This window comes from Rissa tridactyla, chromosome 10 (genome assembly GCF_028500815.1).
Source record: "Rissa tridactyla isolate bRisTri1 chromosome 10, bRisTri1.patW.cur.20221130, whole genome shotgun sequence".
Classification (NCBI taxonomy): Eukaryota; Metazoa; Chordata; class Aves; order Charadriiformes; family Laridae; genus Rissa; species Rissa tridactyla.
This window is the reverse complement of record NC_071475.1, coordinates 24,758,230-24,776,808: the sequence shown is the minus strand read 5'-3', so window position 1 is coordinate 24,776,808 and position 18,579 is coordinate 24,758,230. Positions and strand designations below refer to the sequence as shown.

At 56.5% G+C, this 18,579-nt stretch overlaps 2 protein-coding genes across 3 annotated transcripts; both read left to right on the top strand.

Annotated features, from left to right (window-relative positions):
• Positions 1 to 941: 941 nt before the first annotated feature.
• Positions 942 to 4,996, top strand: LOC128915890 (T-cell surface glycoprotein CD1b-3-like). 2 transcript variants are annotated; one of them, XM_054216766.1, is made up of 6 exons: positions 942 to 1,073; positions 2,320 to 2,580; positions 3,161 to 3,442; positions 3,554 to 3,838; positions 3,960 to 4,056; positions 4,190 to 4,996. In XM_054216766.1, the coding sequence occupies exons 1-6, from the start codon at positions 1,001 to 1,003 to the stop codon at positions 4,233 to 4,235; spliced, it is 1,044 nt and encodes a 347-aa protein (XP_054072741.1). In that variant the 5' UTR covers positions 942 to 1,000; the 3' UTR covers positions 4,236 to 4,996. The 2 variants fall into 2 exon arrangements, with proteins under 2 accessions (XP_054072741.1, XP_054072742.1); XM_054216767.1 differs by having other exon boundaries at positions 961 to 1,073; positions 2,323 to 2,580.
• A 1,150-nt stretch (positions 4,997 to 6,146) lies between these two features.
• Positions 6,147 to 10,476, top strand: LOC128915628 (antigen-presenting glycoprotein CD1d-like). The gene is made up of 6 exons (XM_054216283.1): positions 6,147 to 6,282; positions 7,434 to 7,691; positions 9,339 to 9,620; positions 9,732 to 10,016; positions 10,168 to 10,264; positions 10,387 to 10,476. Exons 1-6 carry the CDS (start codon positions 6,207 to 6,209, stop codon positions 10,391 to 10,393), a joined length of 1,005 nt encoding a protein of 334 aa, XP_054072258.1. The 5' UTR covers positions 6,147 to 6,206; the 3' UTR covers positions 10,394 to 10,476.
• The last annotated feature ends 8,103 nt before the right edge of the window (positions 10,477 to 18,579 follow it).

The following is an 18,579-nucleotide window of genomic DNA, read 5'->3' as shown; positions in this document are numbered from 1 at the left end:
GGAAGGGAAGGGGTTCAGTGTTTGGAGGTTAGCGGAGCACGCCCCCTCAAACTTCCCCTTGGCTGTGGTTTCAGTTCTGCCTTTGACTACAACATGGGCACCCCCAGGAAAGGGGAAGAGAAACTGCAGGGCGAGGGGATGCACCAGGGGACAGCCGGGGACGAGCGGTGGGTAGGGGACATTGTGGGGGTGAGACCAGCTCTGGTCACCCCATTGACCCTCCAGTGCTGGACACTGGTCACAATAGGGACAGAGTAGGGGGAGGGACTCCCCATTCCTGTTCCCATGGCCAGAGGGGGACAGGGTTCCCCACCAAAGATGGTGGTAAGGAAAGGGGACAGCCAGGCTGCAGCCCAGCCCCAGGCCCTCTCCTGGGGCCGTTAACGGGAGAGTTGGAGCTCCCCAGCAGTGTTCCCGCAGCCATGGGCTCGGCAGGAACTGCTTGTCACCTCCTCCCTGGGGAGCCCCGTTGCAGGAGGAGCCTGAGCTGGAGGTGCTGGGGCAGAGCGAGGGGGAAAGCAGTTCTTCTCCCCACGTGGGGCTGAGAGGACAGCGGCTCTCTTTCTCCAGTCAGGGCTGAAACCCAAAAGCCACCATCACCTCCTTTGGAGCTGGTACATCCCACAAGAATGGGGATACGGGCGAGGTACCATCGGTGGGGAGGGGGAGTCGGGGGACCCAGCTCAGGTCCTTGAGCAGCCGTTTTCTCCCAGTGTGATTCCTCCCTTTCTATGCCCTCTCCTCCTGGCCGGACTCTCCCCAGCCCCAGCCTTTCACAGCACTTCAGGCTCAAGACCTTATTTCAGCTTTCCTCCCTGCCACTCATCCCCAGCCCCCTGCCTGGGGCCTCTGGGGCCCTCCCTGACACATCTGCACTGGTTTCATTGGCGGAGAGCCACCGCCGTGGCTGCTGGGATGGGTTGACGCGTGGGACCCAACGGGTGCTTCCTCCTCCTGCAGTCACTGCTGCTGCTGCTGCTTCAGCCTTGCTGCGTGCACCATGCAGCCCCCTCACCTCCTCCTCTTCCTCTTTCTCACCCTTCTCCTCCCTGGGACGTGGGCAGACCCAGAGGGTAAGTGGGAGCCCTGGCTCACCCCAACCGCTCTCGCCCCCCTGGCAGAGGACCCCACAGGTTCCTCAGGGGAGGCATGGCCAGGCCACTGTCCCCTGCTTGGGGGGGATGGTCCCCAGCATCAAAGGGCCACCCTCCCCTCCATGATGCAGCACCCAAAGGTGCCCTGTCCCTGCCCATCCTCTCTGTTCCTGCTTCCAGCTCTGGGCTTCATGCCCCACCGGCTCCAGCACAGAGGTTCAGGCACCCAAGCAGAAGTGGGACCAGGGGTCCCCAGTGAGGCCTGGGGTGTTGGGGTTCTCCCAAAGTTGCCTTCCTCCTACAAGGAGCCCGTGGGTGCTGGGGGGGTCTCAGCTCCATGTGGTGCTGTGGGCCCCTTCCAGCATCCCCGTTTGTTGGGGAATTGCACCTGCAAGAGGGCATTTTGCGTGATGCCATTACACAGAGCATTTCCCCACAACCCCGTGAGACCTCAGGTTTCTTAGGGGAGAAGCAGCAGCAGACATTGAAATGCGGGATTGATCTCTGGGCTGGGCTATTCTCCTGCCCCTGTCAGGGTTTGGTCTCCTTGAGTTGCCGATGCTGCCGAATCTGGATGAAATGCCCTTTCTCCTCCTCTGTCCTCCATGTCCTCTGTGCCGTGTGCAGGTCTAGGTCCTGGCATGGGTGCTTCTTCTGGGGGAAGCATCACCCCAGATAAGCACTGAGGTGCCCACCACACAGACAGACAGCAGACGCTGGGCAGGACGGAGGCAGGGAGGGGACAAGCTGCCTGAAATGCTGTACGGCAGAGAAATACCTCACTGAAAGTAAAATAGAGAAGAACAAAGAGCATCGGGGACAGAGGAAGTTCAGACAGGAAAGCAACCCTGAGCGGGTGAGGAGGTGAGAGTCCAGAGAAGACATGCCTGAGTGCAGGCTGATGGGGATCCCTGGGGTGTGGGGTGAAGAGCGTAGAATCATAGAATGGTTTGGTTTAGAAGGGATCTTTAAAGGTCATCTAGCCCAATCTCCCTGCAGTGAGCAGGGACATCTTCAGGTTGCTCAGAGCCTTGTCCAGCCTGATCTTGAATGTTACCAGGGATGGGGCACCTACCACCTCTCTGGGCAACCTGGGCCAGTGCTTCACCACCCTCAGTGTAAAAAAATGTCTTCCTTATACCTAGTCTGAACCCCATTTCCCCTCCAGCCCCCGCACTCCTCTCCTCTTTCCTGCATCCCTTTCCATCCCCATCCTCTTTCCCAGCAGAGACACAGGTTCTCCAGTTGCTCCAGACCATCCTCTTCACCAATGTCAGCTCCGCTGAGGTGTTCGGGGTGACTCTCCTGGGGGATGTGCCCATCTACGCGCTGGATCCTGACGACTGGAGCCTCCGCTTCCACTGGCCGTGGTCCCGACAGGCTGCAACCGAGGGTGATATGGGGAAGATAAAGTCCCATTTAAAAGTCGCTCTGCGCAATATGGTCCGATACGTGCATGAAGTGGCGCAGAAGGTGCAACTGGACTGTGAGTACGGGGACAATCCAAGCCAGAGCCCCAGTCCCTTTCCCCGGGTTCCAGGTGTGCCCTCTTCCCCACCACGGTGGCATTTGTAGGGTCTCATAGGGTCCAACAGCTCCTGAAAGGGCAATGGGAAATGCTGTGGCTGACAGGGCACAGGGCTAGCAGGGGTGGGGAGAGCAGCGCACCAAAAACAACCCTCAGGGCTGCTGCCATCTGGCACAGGGGAACCCGTCTGCACACTGGGGAGCTGCCACCAAATTTATGGGGGCTGCAGGACCTGTACAGCGCAGATTAGGGAAAAGGAAAGTTGGGTGACTTTTGGGAAAGAGAAATATTTTGGGGGGCAACATTCTGTTTGAGCAATTGCCCCGTGATAACTGGTCCCATATCCACTCCAGCCTTCCAAGGGGACTGAAGCCATGCAGGGTGTCCCGGGGCTCCCTGAAGCATGGTCCCATACCCCGCTGCCCATTTCACCCTGCTGCCCATAGCACCCCCTCATGCGCCTCCAGTCAAATCCTACCTTGTGCCACCCATGTTCCACACACTCATGGGATTTCTCCACCGGCTCTGCCTTTGGCAGACCCATTGGTGATACAGAGCCGTGCGGGCTGTGTGCTGCACCCCAATAGGACAAGCTGGGGTTTCATGGATGTTGGGGAGGGTGGCAGAGACCTCATAGCTTTTGAGGTGGAGAGGCAGCGCTGGGAGCCCCGGCAGATGTCCTCGCTAGCAGAGCTGATCAGCAAGTCCCTCAACAGCAAAAAGGCAGTCACGAGTCTCCTGGAGCACCTCCTCTCCATCTCCTGCCAGAGCCACATCCTCGCCCTGTGCAGGTACGGGAGGGCTGATCTGGAAAGACAAGGTGAGACACCCCCCCTGACCCTGGCACGGCCACCGCAAAGCCCCCCACTCACTGGGGACAAAAGTGGTGCCCCACCAGGGCTCCCCCCACCCCTTTGCTCTCACACCCCAGAGATGCCCGTGGCCACGGTCTTCGCCCGCACGCCCAGACCAGACCAGCTCCTGCTGGTTTGCCATGTCACCGGCTTCTACCCGCGACCCATCAGCGTGGCCTGGCTGCGGGACGGCCAGGAGGTGCCACCAGGCCCGACGCTCAACACCAGTGCCATCCTGCCCAACGCCGACCTCACCTACCAGCTCCGCAGCGTCCTGGCCGTGGCCCCCCGTGATGGGCACAGCTACGCCTGCCGCGTGCGGCACCGCAGCCTGGGCACGCGCAGCCTCCTCATCCCTTGGGGTAGGTGCCACCCATGGGGATGGGGCACAGGGTGCAGGTAGCAGCCACTGGCCCTGCAAGGGGCAGCTCCTGCCTGGTGCTGCCACACTCACATGCCCACCCTCTTCTCTCCCTGTTCCAGAAAACCACAGTGCAGCTCCAACCACCAGCATCACCATCGCAGTGCTGCTTCTTGTGGCTGCAGCCTCTACTGGGGGATTTTGGTGGTGGAAGCGCAGGTGAGGTCTCCCTCCCACCGTCTCCTCTCAGGTTTCTGGGCAGATGGGTCAGGCCAGGGACTGCAGCAGCAGCAGCTGATGCAGCAATAAATTCCCCGGCCCTGAGCGTGGCTCACTGTGGACCCCCTTGCAGAAAAGGTGATGAGACCACATGGGAGACCCAGGAATTCATGACTTGACGCCTGGCTGCCTCCCCACCAATGAGCTCCCTTGCCACCAGCTCTCCTGGCTCATCTCATCTCCCATCCCTGACCCACCAGCACCTACAGGCGTTTGCTCTGGAAAAACACCGCATTGAACAGCTACAAACCTCCCTAGCTGCAAATGGCTCCTGTGGTTCTCACCCTCCTTCCCCCTCAGGAGGTCCCCCCAGGAAGCACCCCCAGCGCACTGCAGAATCCCCACACTGCGGCCAGGAAGACTTTCCCTTTTCCTGGACACTGGCCCATGTCCCTGGCATGTCAGGAGAAGCAATGCCTCCCCCAGCCTCTCCCACCCCTCGGCATCTCCATGGCCAGTGTCCATCCCTGGCAGAAGGGCAGTGACAACCTGGGGCCAGACCAGCGTGGGGCTGCTGAGTGGGATGGAGGATGGAGCAGTCCACAAACCAGGGAGACATGGAGCGATTTGAGCTGTTTTGCTGAGGAGAAAGGGGAAGGGAGGACCCAAGTGACCTCTCCAATCCCCTGACACCGGGAGCCATGTCGAGCAGGTGCGAAGCCGCTCTGGCTCCAAGTGCTGATCTCCCCCTCTGTCTGGGATGGGTTTGGATCAGGATCTCCTCCACTCCTGACTCCTGCCCCCACGCCCGACTCCTGCCCCTGCAAAAGCTGGAGGGATTGGGGGCCAGTCACCCTCCGAATAAGGGAGATCGCTCAGCAATTATCGTCATGAGCAAAACAGACTCAGCTTTAGGAAATTAATCAAATTTATTGCCAATCAAAATCAGGTACAATAATGAGAAATAAAATATCTAAAAGCATCTTCCCCCGACCCCTCCCTTCTTCCTGGGCTGCACTTCACTCTTGACTTCTCTGCCTCCTACTCACAAGTGGCACAGCGTGATGGGGAATGGGGACTGCCATCAGTTTATTATGCATTGTCTCTGTTGCTCCTTCCTCCTCACCCTGCTCCAGCACGGGGTCCCACCCACAGGAGACAGTCCTTCCCAAACTGCTCCAGCATGGGTCCTTCCCATTGGCTGCAGTTCTTCACAAACTGCTCCAGCGTGGGTGTTTTCTACAGGGTGCAGTCCCTCCGGGAACAGACTGCTCCAGCACGGGTCCCACATGGGGTCACAAGTCCTGCCAGGAGCCTGCTCCAGCATAGGCTCTCCACGGGATCACAGCCTCCTTCAGGCACATCCACCTGCTCCAGCGCGGGGTGCTCCATGGGCACCATGGTCCTTCACCATGGGCTGCACAGGCACCACGCCTGGAGCATCTCCGCCTCCTCCTTCGTCGCTGACTTTGGTGTCTCCATAGTTTTTTCTGTCACATATTCTCACTTCTCTCTCCCAGCTGCTGTTGTGCAGCAGTTTTTACCCCTTCTTAAATATGCTATCGCAGAGGAACTACCAACATCGCTGACTGGCTCATCCTTGGCCAGCGGCGAGTGTGTCTTGCAGCTGTCTGGAACTGGTTCTGTTGGACATGGGGGCAGCTTCTGGCATCTTCTCCCAGAAGCCACCCCAGCAGGCTTCCTGCTACCAAAACCTTGCCGCATAAACCCAGTGCTCTCTGCCAGGGGTCTACAGAGTAAAGTCCTGGGTGTTACCATGGGAGAAGGCAAAGGCCACTATGGGCTGGACTCAGACCACGTCTCCTTGGGTGCCAGGGTGCTGTTGTAGCCGGGAGGGATGCCCACTGCAGCTGACTTTGCACCCACGCAAATCCCCTGGCAGTCACAGCCACTGGCCAGAGCGTCCCAGCCCTCCACCAGCCACACCATCTCTCCCTGGGGAACACACCCAGCCAGGCCCTCCCCAAAACCTCAGCACCAGCCTCATTGGCTACAGGAGCCACGCAATGACACTGCCACTGCCAGAGCTGCACAGGCAGAGCAGCCCTGGGGAGAAGTAGGTGGTCACGGCTTCCGTGGCCCATTCCTCCTCTTGCTTCATTCGCTCCTGCACACCTGCTGCCGGCACCATGCAGCCTCCTCGCCGCCTCCTCCTCCTCCTCCTCTTTCTCCTGCTTCTTCCTGCGATGTGGGCAGATCCAGAGGGTAAGTGAGAGCCCTGCCTCACCCCGACCTGCTCCCATTGCTGCACTGCGGGACCCCACAGAGCTGGCAGGGGGTGGGCACAGACAGGCCACTGGCCCCATCATCAGTGGGACAACCCCCACCCCACAGCACCCAAAGCTGCCCCATCCTTGCCCACCTGCTTGGCATTCCCTGCCCCACACCATCCTGCCCAGCCCAGCACCACCGGCACGGGAGTTCAGCCGCCTGAGCAGCCATGGGGCAAGGGGTCCCTAAGCCAGGCCTGGGGTGCCGGGGTGCCCCCAAAGATGCCTTCCTCCTGCAAGGAGCCTGCAGGCAGCAGGCGTTCTCAGCCCTTCACGGCACAACAGCCCTGCACTGGGCTCCAACCCCTTGAGCAGGTCCTGGGCATCGCCCTTTGCCTGCAGGAGCATTTCTCTTGCATTCAAAGGGTCCCTGAATCCTCTACATTCTCCCCCTGTGAAACAAAGCTGAAAGGTTCCTCCTGCAGCTACAACCAGCCCTGCACGCCCAGCCTGTGCTTGCCATTCCAGGGGCAGGCACTCCCCACACCCTGGCCAGGGGGCACCCACTGCTCCAAAGCAGGCTTCACTCTGCCCTGCTTATTCTGCCAGATCCTCATTCAGCGCTGCAGCATCGAACTCAGTCCCCTGCCTCCTGTTAGGGTTCACCCTTGAGCATTTCCTGGGAGCCCTAAGCAGCGGTGAAACGCCCTTCCCTCCCAGACCCCCAAGCCCCCGCAGCGTGTGCAGGTCTCCAGTGGATCCAGTTCCTGGCATGGGCACTCCTTGCCGGGGGAAGCATCAACCCAAACCGTCACCAAGGTTCCCCCTACCATCCCTGCCATGCGGCTAAGTGACAGCTTAGAGAGAGGGACAGACCCTGGGGAGGTGGGTGGATAAAAATAGGAAAGTAGAGGAGAAGCGGGGAGAGGCTGAGAGAGCCTGTCGAAGGAAACTGCAAACTGAGTAAAAACAGGGGATTTCCCCCGCCCTGCCCGTCTGCCCCATCTTGCCTTGCCTGTCCCCAGGGACACTATAAACCACCGTTCTTCCTAGGGCTGCCCACCAGCACTGGAACTGGCAGTCCCCGATCTCCTCCTTCATCCTCATGTACCCCAACGCTGCTTCCTCTCCCACTTCTCCCCACAGGCTCTTATAAACTCCACCTTTTCCAAACCTCCATCTTCCACAACACCAGCTTTGTGGACATTTCGGCCTGGGGCACCCTGGAGGACATTGTCTTTGTTACCCTGGAGAAATACACCTGGAACATCCTCTACCTATACCCATGGGTTTACCCATCCCTGCCTGCAGTAGAGTGGGAGAACCTCGAAAACCTGTTCAGGACCTATGTGCACAACTTCCCTCTGTCCCTGTCCAGTGACGCCAGGATGTTCCAGGCACCCTGTGAGTACCAGGTGCTCAGCACCTCCTCATCTATCGCAGGGAGCTGTGAGAATGAGCTCAGAGCCACCGCCAACGGCTTTCCAAAACCGGGGCTGCAGGAGGGAAGGGACTGGGGCTTCATCCTGCACCAGCAAAACCCCCGAACCACCCTGTCCTGTGCAGGGGTCACACGGGGCCATCCTGGTCCCCCACACAAACCTTGGCCGTGTTTAGCTCCACTTACACCCTCACACCAGCCGCACCTATTCCTCTCCAAGCACCCCAAATCCCACCGGAGAAGTCATCTGAGAAATGCAGTGGAGGGGCCTCTCCACTCCTGTCTGTGGGATGGGACACACAGAGCAAGCGCCTGGCCCTACAGGCTGGTGCAGTGCTGGACAACCAAGGGCAAGGTACCCTGCAGAGCGCCACAGTCCTCTTACTCGCCCAAACCCCACACCAACAACCCTTCTCAACAACACCCACCCCAACCCCGTGTCCTGTCACTCCCCCAGAGCAGTGCTTTGTGCTCGGCCAGGGCTCTCAACCCTGTTGTGGGCAGGGGGCAGCTTGAGGACAATGAGCTACAGGGTTAGGACAGGTTTCTCACACGCAGTTTCTACCGGGCGTAAAGCAGAACAGTGACATGGGAGAATAGAATATAGAATACAGAATACAGAATATAGAACATAGAACGTAGAATGTAGACTAGTTCAGTTTAGTTCAGTTGGAAGGGACCTACAACGATCATCTAGTCCAACGGCCTGACCAATTCAGGGTTGACCAAAAGTTAATGCAAATTATTAAGGGCATTGTTCAAATGCCTCTTCAACACTGACGGGCTTGGGGCATCAACCACCTCTGTAAAGAAAAGTTTCCTCATGTCAAGTCTGAACCTACCCTGACGCAGTTTGAACCATTCTCATGCATCAAGTCCCTGGATCCCAAGGAGAAGAGATCAGCACCTCCCTCTCCACATCTCCTCCTCAGAAAGCTGTAGAGATCAATGAGGTTGTCCCTCAGCCTTCTTTTCTCCAAACTAGACAAGCCCAGGGTCCTCAGCCACTCCTCATAGGATGGGCCTTCCAGCCCCTTCATCAGCTTTGTTGCCCTCCTCTGGGTGCATTCAAGGACCTTCACATCTCTCTTAAAGGGTGGGGCCCAGAACTGCACACAGTGCTCAAGGTGAGGCCGCACCAACACTAACTACAACGTGGCAATCCCCTCTCTTGACCCGCTGGTTATACTGTGTTTGGTGCACCCCAGGATGTGGTTTGCCCTCTTGGGTCCTGCGGCTGGCTCAAACTGAACCTGCTCTTAGCCAGCACCCCCGGATACCTTTCTGCACTGTTGCTCGAAAAAGCATCGAATGCCCCCACTTTCTCTTCATCCCTGTTAGTCAGTTGACAATCTTCAACAAGTATCGGTCCAATATTTTCTTTAGACCTCTTGCTATTAATGCACTTTAAAAAAAAACCTTCTTCTTGCCTGACAGCCTGAAACACTGGCCAGTTTCAGCTGTAATTGAGCTTTGGCCTTTCGTGTCTTCTCCCTGGGGAGAATGACTTGGGGTGCAGAGGGAGTGGGAAAAGGGTTGCACTCAAAGAAGCAGGTGCAATTTAGGGCTCCAGCTCCAGCTGCACTCATGATGACCATTGTTCCCCCCAGACCCCTTTGTGTTCCAGTGCACGGCCGGCTGCGACTTGTATCCCAATGGCTCCTATACCAAATTCTACCATGTCGCCTACAACGCCCATAACTTCCTCAGCTTCAATGCAGATAAGAGCCGCTGGGAGAGACAGCAGGAGAGCGAGCTGGCGGCACAAGTTGAGGGGCAGTTCAACAACTTCACCGTCTTCTCTGACACCCTGCAGCACCTTCTCAATGTCACCTGTGTTGACCACATGAAGAAATTCATCGAGTATGGGAAGGCATCTCTGGAGAGGCAAGGTGAGACACCCCCCCTGACCCTGGCACGGCCACCGCAAAGCCCCCCACTCACTGGGGACAAAAGTGGTGCCCCACCAGGGCTCCCCCCACCCCTTTGCTCTCACACCCCAGAGATGCCCGTGGCCACGGTCTTCGCCCGCACGCCCAGACCAGACCAGCTCCTGCTGGTTTGCCATGTCACCGGCTTCTACCCGCGGCCCATCAGCGTGGCCTGGCTGCGGGACGGCCAGGAGGTGCCACCAGGCCCGACGCTCAACACCAGCGCCATCCTGCCCAACGCTGACCTCACCTACCAGCTCCGCAGCGTCCTGGCCGTGGCCCCCCATGATGGGCACAGCTACGCCTGCCGCGTGCGGCACCGCAGCCTGGGCACGCGCAGCCTCCTCATCCCTTGGGGTAGGTGCCACCCATGGGGATGGGGCACAGGGTGCAGACAGAGGCCCGTGGCCCCATGCAGGTGCCTGGAGGATGGTGGGTCAGGCTCCTATGGCAGCTCCAGCCATGGCCTCCTGTGCACCTGCACCTCTCTCTCTCCTCTCTCCTCCAGGCAGCTCCAAGGTAGCTCTCAGTGTCGGCATCACCATTGTGGTCCTGCTGGCCATTGCTGCAGCCCTCGCTGGGGCCATCTGGCACTACAGGCGCAGGTGAGGTCTCCTCCTCGCCCAGCTGCAGCAGCCCCATCAGCTCCAGACCATGGCAGGTGGGAGCTGCCTGGCCAGGTCTGCCTGCTCTTGTCCAGCCTCACTCACCTCCTCCTCTCCTGCAGGAGCTGAGAGCACGGGACACACCACACCAGGGATTCCCCAGTGCCACACTGGCCCCCGACATCTCCCTGATAATAAATAGCTAATTAACACCACCATGCAATGTGGAAACTCCTGGTGTGCCATGCCCAGCGCCCGCAAGCACGTGGCATCACACAGCTCCTGACCACCCCAGGACAGATGGGAAGAGCCTCAGTGCAGCGCAGGGGCATGCCTGCACCCCTCATCCAAGGGCGAACCACTGGAACAGCCCCCCAACACCAGCAGGGTGTCCCTGGCCCCAGCCCCTAATCCTGGAGGGCATCAGGCTCCCCACGAGGCAGCAGGACTCAGACATTGCCGACGCAGGCTGGGGCAGGGATGCAGCAGGGCGAAGGACCACCGTCTTCCCCCCACTCCCCCTCCTGGGGGCACGTCAGCGCCTCTGCACCAGATCCCAGGCCCTGCTGACAGCAGGCGTGGGGCCAGCACACAGCCTGGGGGCACGGGGAGCCCAGGCACATGTCGGGCTGTGGGAACGGGGTTTGCCTCCCCCATGGGACATACCGCCACGCTGGGGCAAATCCACCCAGTTCAGTGCTGGGGGCAGCAGCACGGAGGGGACAGAGATGTCTGTGCCACGCAGGGCCAGGCTCTCTGGGCACGAGTGGCAGCAAAGGACCTTCCCATCAGGGACAGCGGAGGCAGCCCGTAGCCAGGCAGCGACCCACCCGCACCGAGGGCAGGAAAGAGGGGTCGGGTCACCCGCACCGCCCCAGGTGCCAGGGTGCCGCCGTGGCCATGGGGGACCCCACCTCTAGCCAGGCGGATGGCCTTGCTCCCACCCTAATTCCCCGAGCACTTGTGGCCACAGGCCAGGGTTCTCCAGCCCGGCCTTCCCCTCCTGCTGTGTGACCCCACGGGCCAGGGACACCCCCTCACCCGCCCACCCAGGCACTCGCCCTCACCCCCCTCCTCACCCCGCTTCCAACCCCGCCCCCGTCCCTCCCCCCACCCTCAGCACCCTTCCCTCTCGCCCCCCCACCCCCGCTCCTGGCGCTGGCTGCCTTCCTCACCCCAAACCGCCCCTTCCCACTTCCCCTTCCACAGCCCCACCCGTCCCTCCTCTGTCCCCACGGGTCCCTTCCTCCTCCCCACAAGTCCCCGTGCCCCCACCCCATGGCGCGAAGCCCAGACGGGGACTGCGCCCGAGCGTCCCGCCAATGGCGACCCGTACTGCACCAGACGTCATCAGGCACCGGGCGGACGAGGGATGAGTGTGGCGGGCGTGGGGAAGAGGGCTGCAGGAAGCCCCCCGGCCTGACCCAGACCCAGGCCCACCCCCCGGCTCCCTCCAGCAGCCCCCGGCTCCATCCAAACCCCAGCGCCCCACGACAAGCAACCCCAGGGCTTCCCCCGCTCCCTCCACCCCTTCACGCCCGCATCCAGCCCTCAGCTTCCCCCAGCACCCCGGGGCCACGGATGATCCCCGGGGGTTTCCCCTCCCGGTCCTCCTCTTTGGCTCTCTGTGTGTTCCTCCGTCCCATAGCCCAGTATCCTCTGCCAGGCAGGGGTGAAGGCAGCAGGGATGACTGCACTGCCTTTAGGTCTGCGGGGACGCCTTCCTCCCTTCCCGAGGAGCCCTGGCTCCAGCACGGGGACACCCTCCTTCCCTGAGCAGGATGAGCACAGCCCACCCTGACTGACCACGGGGCTCTCCCGCCATGGAGGACAGGCACTGCAGGCACCATGTGGGAGATCCCAGGGGCGTGGGGCAATCATGTCAGCAGTCCCTGAAACAGGTGAGCAGAGCGACAGCAGGAGAAGCTCCATGCAATTGCTCACCCTTGGAGGACAGACCAGCAGCATCTGGTCCCTGCTGCTCGCACACGTGCTCAGCGAGCTTGACTGCGACATTGGCTTCTTCAAGCAAACGTTTGGACAGATTGTGCACGCCTTCATAATCAATAGGTGATAATTTAAACTTGACCTTCTTGAACATGCCCAGCACAAGGTCCTCCAGTGCTTCCAAAAGGATGTCCTAGGAATTCACCTCTCCTGCTGTCCCATGATGAAAAAAATACCCTGGAAAAAGGCAGGACTTTAAAAATTAATTCTCTCCCAAGACCGCAGAGCTGCTTTGAGCCCTTTCCTGCAGCCCCTGCTGTTGTCCCTACATGAGGGTTCTCCGCCTGCTGTGCAAGAGCCAATCCGCACACTGCGTCGAGATACTTGGTTTTGTTCCAGTTCTGCAGAATTGGGTGCCGGCCATTTAACAACAGCCAGCACACCTCACATGTCAAACCACCCAATAGTCATAACGATAAAATACAGCTGATTGGTCATTAATGATTCATTCGCCACTCCTAACTCTACATATGCATCTAGAGCTCATTTTTAAAACGTTTCGGGAGGTTACCTCATTAGCATGCTCATTATTCACAAAGGGGGATGTATTTTAGCATCATAATTACCCAAGGTTAGTTCGGAATACGCTCTTGGCTCAAATTTGGTCCAGAAGTTCTCATTTTGCTGTCTTATGTCTAAGTCAGCAACTGCAAAAGAACACATAAGACACATTTGTTCCGTTTCACAGCCTAGTCAAGGTTAAGTACATTCCTCGATGCCTCAACCATGTCCCCACCCAAACTTCTTGATCAACTTCTAACTTTGTTCTTTAGACATCACTGCCTCAGTGGAAGGGCTGACGCACGGAGTCAGGCTGTGATGGAGCTGCAGCAGCACCCCGCCATGCCATGCATATAAACCAGAGAGAGGAGCACCCAAGGAACCTCCGGGTCCTTCTGCAGGGACAGTCACTGTGGCAGGGCCGGGGCTGTACCCTCCATGTTTCTGGAGGCCGCGCTTAGCCCAGGAATAGCAGCGTGTCTCTAGGACCCTTACATACAGCATCTTTCCCAGCCAAGGGGCAGCAGCAGTGCTCGGGGAGCCTTGAACACAGCAGCATGCCAATCAGCCAGGAGAGCGGTGGGGATCAGAGACACGTGCCCAGAGCAGTGGGGCTCCAGTCGCGCACAGCATTCCCACTGACAGTACACCAGCCAGGCCCTGGGGTGCAGGCACACGGCTGTGTGCTCAACCTGTGTGCTCACTGGTGGAGCTCCATGGAGCAGTGGCTCCATCCCCAGGAGGCTGCAGCCCTCACCCAAAGCAGCATTCCTCCCTGGGGTAGCCCTGGGCATGCTGGCTCACAGCAGTGGAACCAGGCACGGTGCACCAGAGGGGCTTGGGGATGCACACCCCCAGCAGCGTTCGTTTCCATCATGGGAGCACCAGCGGGATTCAGAGCCCTCGTACACAGAAGCTCTCCCATCCCTGCAAGGCAAGATGGCTCGAGGACTTTGCATTGCATATCGTTTTCCTCAACAACACTGCAACAGCAGGCCTCAGGAAGCCTCAGTGATCCCATCAGCATGAGACCAGTGGTGACTGAGGACCTGGGGACTGGCTTGTGCAGGTGATTGCGATGTCACTGGTGGGTGAGCAGCTGATAGGTCAGGTGTGGGAACTTGGCTTGTGAAGGTTCTTGTGGTGTCACTGGTGGGTGAGCAGCTGATAGGTCAGGTGTGGGAACTTGGCTTGTGAAGGTTCTTGTGATGTCACTGGTGGGTGAGCAGCTAAGAGGGCAGGAGCAAGCCCCTACCTCGTGTCATGCTTATGAGGTCACTGACGGATGAGTAGCTTTTAGAGCAGGAGCAGGCGCCTGGCTTTTGTAGATGCTTGTGAGTTCACCAGTGGCTGAGTAGATGATAAGAGCAGGCCCCGGCTTGGGCGGGTTCTTGCGAGGTCACTGGTGGCTGAGGAGCTTTGCAGGTTGGGAGAACTCTTGCATGTCCGCTTCCAGTCTGGCCACTTCTGCAGGTGCGGTAATTCTGCAGGAATCCCATTTCTTATACCAATGCTTGGGGAAATTTTTATTGTACCTCTTGCAGTGAATTAAACACACTTTTGTGCTTAAGTTTAGAAAGATTTAATGAGCAATGCATTGGACAGAGTCCTACCACCTTAAGCTGTTCCACAAGGAACAACCCTGCCTTAAAGACGCTTGTGTGCATGTCTCAGCACTTATCATGAGAGAAAGGCCTAACAAATGCAAAAAATACGCTGCCTTTTTCAAGCTGGTTCAGTGCAACATTGCTTTGGGCAGTGTGCCTGCGGATCCCAGTTTGACGCTTCAAAGCCACCTTGGGTCAAAGCTTATCCTACAGCAACCAAATTCTATTTCGTACTGTCCAATACCCTAAATGTGTAATTGTCATTGCAGACTTGCCGATCAGAGTGTTCCTTTCAAATCTGGAAAAATGCTTTTTGCATCAAAATTTATCATATTTTCAGGACTGAATTAATGACTATCTCTCCTGAACTGGAAGGAATGCAGGGACTTGACTGGGGTAGTCCTGCACGACCCATTACAGGAGACAACACCAAGCAGCTGTGATTCTGGCTGGCCGTGGAGAGAAGCAAACGCTATGGATGCAAATGGGCTCGTAGAGATGGGCTGTGTCCTTGGAGGCAAGTCTCTGTCTCCAGGATGCTCTGCTGTCTGCTCAGAGTATGCAGGGAAGGACCTGATGGCTTTCCCTGCGCAGCATTTAGCTCTGATCGCTCTCCGTGTGGATTGTGTCTTGTCCTCAGCCAGGCGTGCAGTAGCTTTCAGATGAGGAATGGGACTATTCCAGGGCAAAGCGAACAATCGGGATCCCAAGCCCGTGGCGTTCAAGACAATCAGGCGAAAATGTGCTCTTAGAGCTGTCCGCATTGTGGAATAAATACTAAATTGGCTAAAAATACAAAAGTACAGCATTGTTCACACCTTAAGGAAAAGTATAAAATCAAGAGGCTTCTGAGGTAGAAAACAGCCGCAGCTGGCATGAAGGACACAACATCTGTGGTTCCCTGATAAGCTACATGAGGTACGGGGCAGGATGCCATTATTCCGCGGCTTTACCTTATGATGTATAGCGGATACGGGAATGGGATGATACCATGAAACAGATAAGCTGCCAATTAGCTGCCCACTCGATACTCGGAGCCAACATTTTGTCAAATTTTGATGAAATGCTGTCCTTTGTGTGAACTTTGCTCATTTTAATGTCATTATAATACCAAAACACACCTCCATCCCGAAGGCTACCCGCCTCCAAGGTGCGACCACTCCTTCTTGAGTCTGCGCCCTGAATTTCTCGTAAACTATACCTTTAATTGTGAAGCGAGAGAAATTTACACCAATCATAGTAAAAGTATGTATGACTAAAGTCACTCAAACTCCACCTTGAAGATAACAAATAGTATAAAAATAGCCCGAGGGAGGGGGGATACCCAGGGAAGACACCATCGCGAAGAATTCCATCGCTGATTTCCGGGATCAGTCGACGGGCTGAGCCTCTCTTCCCCCCCATAGGGACACCTTTGGGTAAGACTTAGATTATACCGAGTGTTTTCTTGGGGACTTAGAAATTTCTCTAGAGAATCTCTTTCCTACATTTATAACCAGGCTGTATCGTTTATAACTTTGTCGCGCGTTTTGTATATGTCACCATACTTTCATTTGCACGTGCTTTGCAGACAGTGTCTTTATCACTGGCAATCCTAAGAACCTATAAATCTGTTGTTTAGATAAACTGCACTTTTTTTAAAGTAGCTAGTCGTTTTGGTTTCTCACTGAACGCGACCAAAGACGGGAGAGTGGCCGTGCTGGTTCATGAGCACGACTAGGCTGAAGGTGCAGTCCACTGTTAGTGTATCCAAATCATAACAGTTTAATATAATAAACGTGACTGGACTGATAGTGGTGATCTGGGCATCACTCAGAACTTAAACCCAGCCGCACCCGGCCTCCCGCCTCGGTGAGGAGTGTTAGAACGCAAGGGGGTTTATCTTCTGCCAAAACCGCTTTGCCCCTTTTCACGCAACACGCATTGCTTACAATTTTGGTTCCAGTGCTCTCGTGTAGTTCTAATCTTGCAATGTTTTTGCTGCAGCATAGACATTAAATCGAGAAAGAAGGTCTTCCTCACCCACGCGCAGCCCTTCCCCACAGCTCAAGGTGAACAAACAAACTGGTCGGAAGGCGCAGATGGGGTTCGAACCCCTGATCTTCAGTTTATGAACTGTCCTCTGCTTGGGGGAAAGAAGGAGCAAGGGGGGCACTTTCAGAGTGATGGCGCTTGTCTCCTGGAATCACCGCTCTGCGTGATGGAGCCCTGCTTTCCTGGAGATGGCTGAACGCCTGCCTGCTGATGGGAAGCAGTGAATTAATTCCTTATCTTGCTTTGCTTGCACATGCAGCTTTTGCTTTACCTATTAAACTGTCTTTACCTCAACCCACGAGTTTTTCCACTTTTCTCCTTCTGACGCTTCTCCCCATCCCCCTAGGTGGCAGTGAGCTAGCGGGTGCGTAGGGCTGAGCTGCCGGCCGGGGCTAAAGCCAAACGGTGTCTGTCTCTGTCCTGTGTTTGGACTAGGAGTGCTTTAGAAAGGAGCTTTCTGCTGGGATCTGTGCAGCTCATAGCCCAGGATAGCTGCGTCTGTGACTACCACACAGGTTTCACTCTGTCAAGCCAAGCTGTGATACAAGGGCTTTGGTCTCCCCTGTGTCCCGAGCAAAGCCAGAAATAGCGTTATATGATCAAGCTCCGGTGGGACATAGAGGAAGCTTGTAAGGAAACCATTGTGTCCTGCTGTGTAGGCTTTGAACTAGCCCTGGTGAAAAAGCTGACCAGCAGATTGTCACGAGAGGACTCTCGGGATGCAAGGGCATGTGTTTCCCAGAGCTCGCTTGCCTGGTGGGACGTGTGCTTTGGTGGTCCCATGCCAAAAGAACGTGGACTGCACAGCCAGGCATTTATAGATGTATCTCTTGTACTTCCCAGTGGAATAATCACCTAAGGCAGAGGAGACCGGCGCAGAAGCAGTGAAGTTCTGGCCTTTTTCTCAAGCCAAGGAGGCAATTTCACCAGGAGATGGCTCTCCTTAACAGCTGCAGGCAGCTGCCAGCTGTCTGAAAACATTGCAGCTCTTTCCAGGGGTGAGCTGATTGTTTTGTACCCGCTAATGGAAGGCAAAAAGAAAGCATGTTTCTCTTGGCTGAATGAATGGCTGGAGAAATGTTACTCACGTGGACAGGGGCGATCTTGGTGTTTGTCTTCGGAAGTCTGCAGATGGGATATGCTGGAGCCACATCCTCCCCGTTCCTGGTCACGGAGGGCTTCACACTGTCACGAGGACCCAGAGAGCAGATGTCTTCCGCGGGACGTTTTGCCCCTTTAACCTGTGTAAGTGGCGGCTTTGGTTTTGGAGGGACTGTGATTCAGGTAAGCTAGGAAGAAAAGCATGTGAAAGGACACCTGCATGCAACTGCATATTTAAAGCTCCTTTGTAACTGAAGGAGTTTGAATTTCCAGCCTCATGAAATTCCCTTCATGGGTGACTTTTTCCTCCATGAATAATATACGTGAGTTACACAGTGCCTTGTAGTGCCAAAGAGTAAAATGCTAAGCACGAAAGGTTTTGCAACTGCATTGCTAAATTATCTTGAAAAGAAAGTGGCTCTCCTGCCAGCAGGGTTCCTGAAACAACAATGGAGGCACTAAATAGTTAATGGTGATATCAACAATATTTTATTGTGCTGAAGTATTCTAACCCCATAAGTAGCAGCTAAGCTGACTTGAAGCAAATGTAAAGAACGATTCTGTGATTATTTTCTTTTTTTTCTTTTCCAGGAGTCCAGATAGGAAGATCCCCAGCAAATGCTGCACAGTCACTAGCTGTTATCGATAGGAAAATGGCACCTTCCTAGCCACGGCAAAGCAGAGCTTCATAATGAAATAAAGTCTGTGTGTGCCACAGAATATCTCAAGTTGGAAGGGACCCCTAAGGACCATCTAGTCCAACTCCCCACTCCTCGTAGGACTGCCTAAAACTAAACCACATGACTAAGTCTTGTCCAGACACCCGGTGAACTCTGACAGGCTTGGTGCCATGACCACTTCCCTGGGAAGCCTGTCCCAGTGACTGACCACCCTCTCAGTGAAGAACTTTTCCCCAATGTCCAATCTGAACTTCCTCTGACAGAGCTCCTTTCCATTTCCTCGTGTCCTGTCGCTGGTCAGCAGAGAGGAGATCAGCAGGAGATCAGCACCACCCCCTCCGCTGCCCTCCTTGAGGACGGTGTAGACTCTGATGAGGGCACCCCT

Coding starts and splice junctions, on each gene's coding strand:
- LOC128915890 (XM_054216766.1), top strand. CDS start 1,001: ATGCAGCCCCCTCACCTCCTCCTCTTCCTCTTTCTCACCCTTCTCCTC. Junction 3,443..3,553: donor GGCTGATCTGGAAAGACAAG/GTGAGACACCCC, acceptor CTCACACCCCAG/AGATGCCCGTGGCCACGGTC. Junction 3,839..3,959: donor CAGCCTCCTCATCCCTTGGG/GTAGGTGCCACC, acceptor TCCCTGTTCCAG/AAAACCACAGTGCAGCTCCA.
- LOC128915628 (XM_054216283.1), top strand. CDS start 6,207: ATGCAGCCTCCTCGCCGCCTCCTCCTCCTCCTCCTCTTTCTCCTGCTT. Junction 9,621..9,731: donor GGCATCTCTGGAGAGGCAAG/GTGAGACACCCC, acceptor CTCACACCCCAG/AGATGCCCGTGGCCACGGTC. Junction 10,017..10,167: donor CAGCCTCCTCATCCCTTGGG/GTAGGTGCCACC, acceptor TCTCTCCTCCAG/GCAGCTCCAAGGTAGCTCTC.